General features: G+C 31.2%; 1 protein-coding gene across 1 annotated transcript in view; it reads left to right on the forward strand.

The window, feature by feature from the left end:
* The window catches only part of Nrk (Neurospecific receptor kinase), a 14,438-nt gene that overhangs the window by 6,579 nt on the left and 5,100 nt on the right, over positions 1-2,759 (forward strand). Inside the window, exon 4 of the mRNA XM_014424871.2 lies at positions 1,932-2,174. Coding sequence (XP_014280357.1) covers positions 1,932-2,174 — 243 coding nt within the window. The remainder of the gene's footprint in view (positions 1-1,931; positions 2,175-2,759) is intronic.

Here is a 2,759-nt window from a genome sequence, read left to right on the forward strand (position 1 = left end):
ATTTTAGTTTTGACTGCCGTCAAAATAGCCCTGAAGAAGCCCTGCAACGTGGGGCGAAACGTTGGCTCATTAAATTAGTATATCTCTACTATTTGAGTTTTTCTTGACCGCACCCGGACCATATTCCTTTCATCTTCACACACGGTCAATCAATAATCTTCCGATAGTTGATATATATTTAGCAGCAGTGAAGCTTTTGTCACCTCACAACCCGTTTACATGGTGAAACTACTGTCAACTTCAGCTCAAATGTAGTCACTGAAATGGTCGTAACTGTATGACAATCGCTGTCATGACCATGTTTACTGTCAATTTTTTTACTCTAGATTTAGTGTAACAGTACATTTAGTGGCTGTAAAGCTACACTCACCTCAAAACCCGGTAAATAGTGACACTTTATTTCCTCAGAGCTATTGACTCATTCATTAAAATGGTGTCTGTACAAGCAGCTGAAGTGAAGCTACTCTCATGGTAAAACTAGTTTCTACGGTAACACTCTTCTACCTTGGGAGACTATATACCATGGTGTAGACTATAACTGCCATGATGTTGACTGTATGATATTTGCTGTCAAGGGTGAATAGTTTAAACTGTCTAAAATTAAGTGAACTTCTTGTCAAAATTATTAATTCAGGAAAAATTATTTCATCAATCATGAAATAATCATCTTACAAATAAAATTTGAGTTAAATTATAAAATAAATTGTTTGGTTTTTTAAATAATTGTTTTTAAAATATTATTTCAAATAAAATTTACCCAGGCCTATAAATTTAACATTCAAGACAGACATCCTTCAACTACACATTCCATTTGTCATTTTTTAAAGAAATTCTCAACTCATTACCATATGAGCAACAATTGGTGAATTTGACGAATTGGCCTGTGAAAAATGATCCAATACTTCAAATATTTATCTATGAACAAATAAAAACAATGCTACTTAAAGAAGAAAAATAACATTAGGACTGCAGTAGTTGCAAAGAGTGATGCCATGCCGACTGTAATGTGGATTTTGGATATTTCTAAAATTGATAAACTTATAAAACATTATTTAATGAACTGACTTGCATCAAACTTTGGAAATTATATTTTTAAAACCAAATTAATTGTCTAAAAGTTTTTCTAATATAGAACTCATTTATAATGTTGAGTAAAAGTGAAAGTAAAATCCTTATATGGAAAAAATTTTGTTGCTGCTGAAGGTAGAAATAAAAATGCTTTAACTTTTACTTCTTGGCTAGTCCATTTAGTTCCATCCATATAATGCCTTAAACCATTGACTAAGGGTGATAATAATTATTAATGTTTTTAAAAACGGTTTTATTACCTTACTTTTCTTATATGTATCCTGGAAACACAACCCCTAAACCAGATGGAGTCTGGCCCCATTAGTTCTCTTCTCATAAATGTTACTATACTATTGATATATAGTGGATCCCTGGGTGAACTCTAATTTGAAGGCCTCTAGAATTTCTCAATGCGATTTGTTTTCAGGATCACCAGAGATACGCATATAACCCAATTTTATGTCCAATTTGAAGTGGCTCTACCCTTCCTCCTGATGCCAGTATTTTCTAGCATTTTCCCCATTCCAAGTAACTCAGTGTCCATCCTATATTCTGCAAAGGCTGCATTTGAAATCCTCTGTTCAATTCCGTACTCCCAGGTTCCATCTATCTAATTTCTACCCTCTATCTTACCGAACTGCTACGTTTGACAAATCCTTCTTTACCTGAGCTGCCCCACATTGGAACTCATTCCCTCTACTGTATGCCATGCACAAACCCTTCTCTTGTATAAATCCTGTGTGTTCAACCATTTTTTAACTTATTTAGCCTTAAAATTTCTGAAGGAAATCTTTCATTTTATTGTAAATTTGTATTCTTGTATATATATATATATATATATTTATATTATTTTTTTTTTATAGCTGACTGTATTATTGGCCGTGGTAGATGGTATCAAGGTACCAAAAATGTCACAAAAACTGGTTTACCTTGTCAACGTTGGGATTCTACTGTACCTCATTCTTATGATCGTCCTCCAAATGTATTTCCTGAGGTTCAGAATGCTGAAAACTATTGTAGAAATGCAGGAGGGGAAGAACCTACACCTTGGTGTTACACAATGAGTCAGTCAGTGAGATGGCAGCATTGTGATATCCCATATTGTGGTATGGATATAGATTCCTTAAACAAAGTGTCCAACTTAAGATTTAATCATATTAACTTATTGTTTTTTTTTCTTCAATTATTTCTCATATTTAAAGAATATTCTTTATACACATTTTTAGATTAATTATGTATGTGTTATTTTAACTACGGTTATATTTTAATATTAAATTTTATTTGTTATTTATAAATATATTAAGGGAAATTGTATACAGTAATGCTTTCAATCAATTGTTTTTGCTAGAAAATCCAATTATAATCATAAATGATACATAGAAATAAATAATATTGTATTCAATATTATTATATATATGAAATAAATAATATAAGCTACTTACTTATTTGGTTAAATATTATCCCAATAAACGAATAAATCTCCACTTTTCCAGCCTTGCTAGTTTTTAAATTATTACAAAATTTTCACTTACCTGTTGCGAATGTTGACAATTGATAACAATAATTTGCTTTTCTACTGAAACAGAACATTGTATTGATGAAATATCAATTTCATAACTTGAAAAGTATATACTCTGAATAAAATGTTTTACCATGATTGTTGCCGTTGGAAGTAAGTTTTCTAAACTCAA

This window comes from Halyomorpha halys, unplaced genomic scaffold (genome assembly GCF_000696795.3).
Source record: "Halyomorpha halys isolate HHAL.00 unplaced genomic scaffold, Hhal_1.1 Scaffold481.1, whole genome shotgun sequence".
Taxonomy (NCBI): Eukaryota; Metazoa; Arthropoda; class Insecta; order Hemiptera; family Pentatomidae; genus Halyomorpha; species Halyomorpha halys.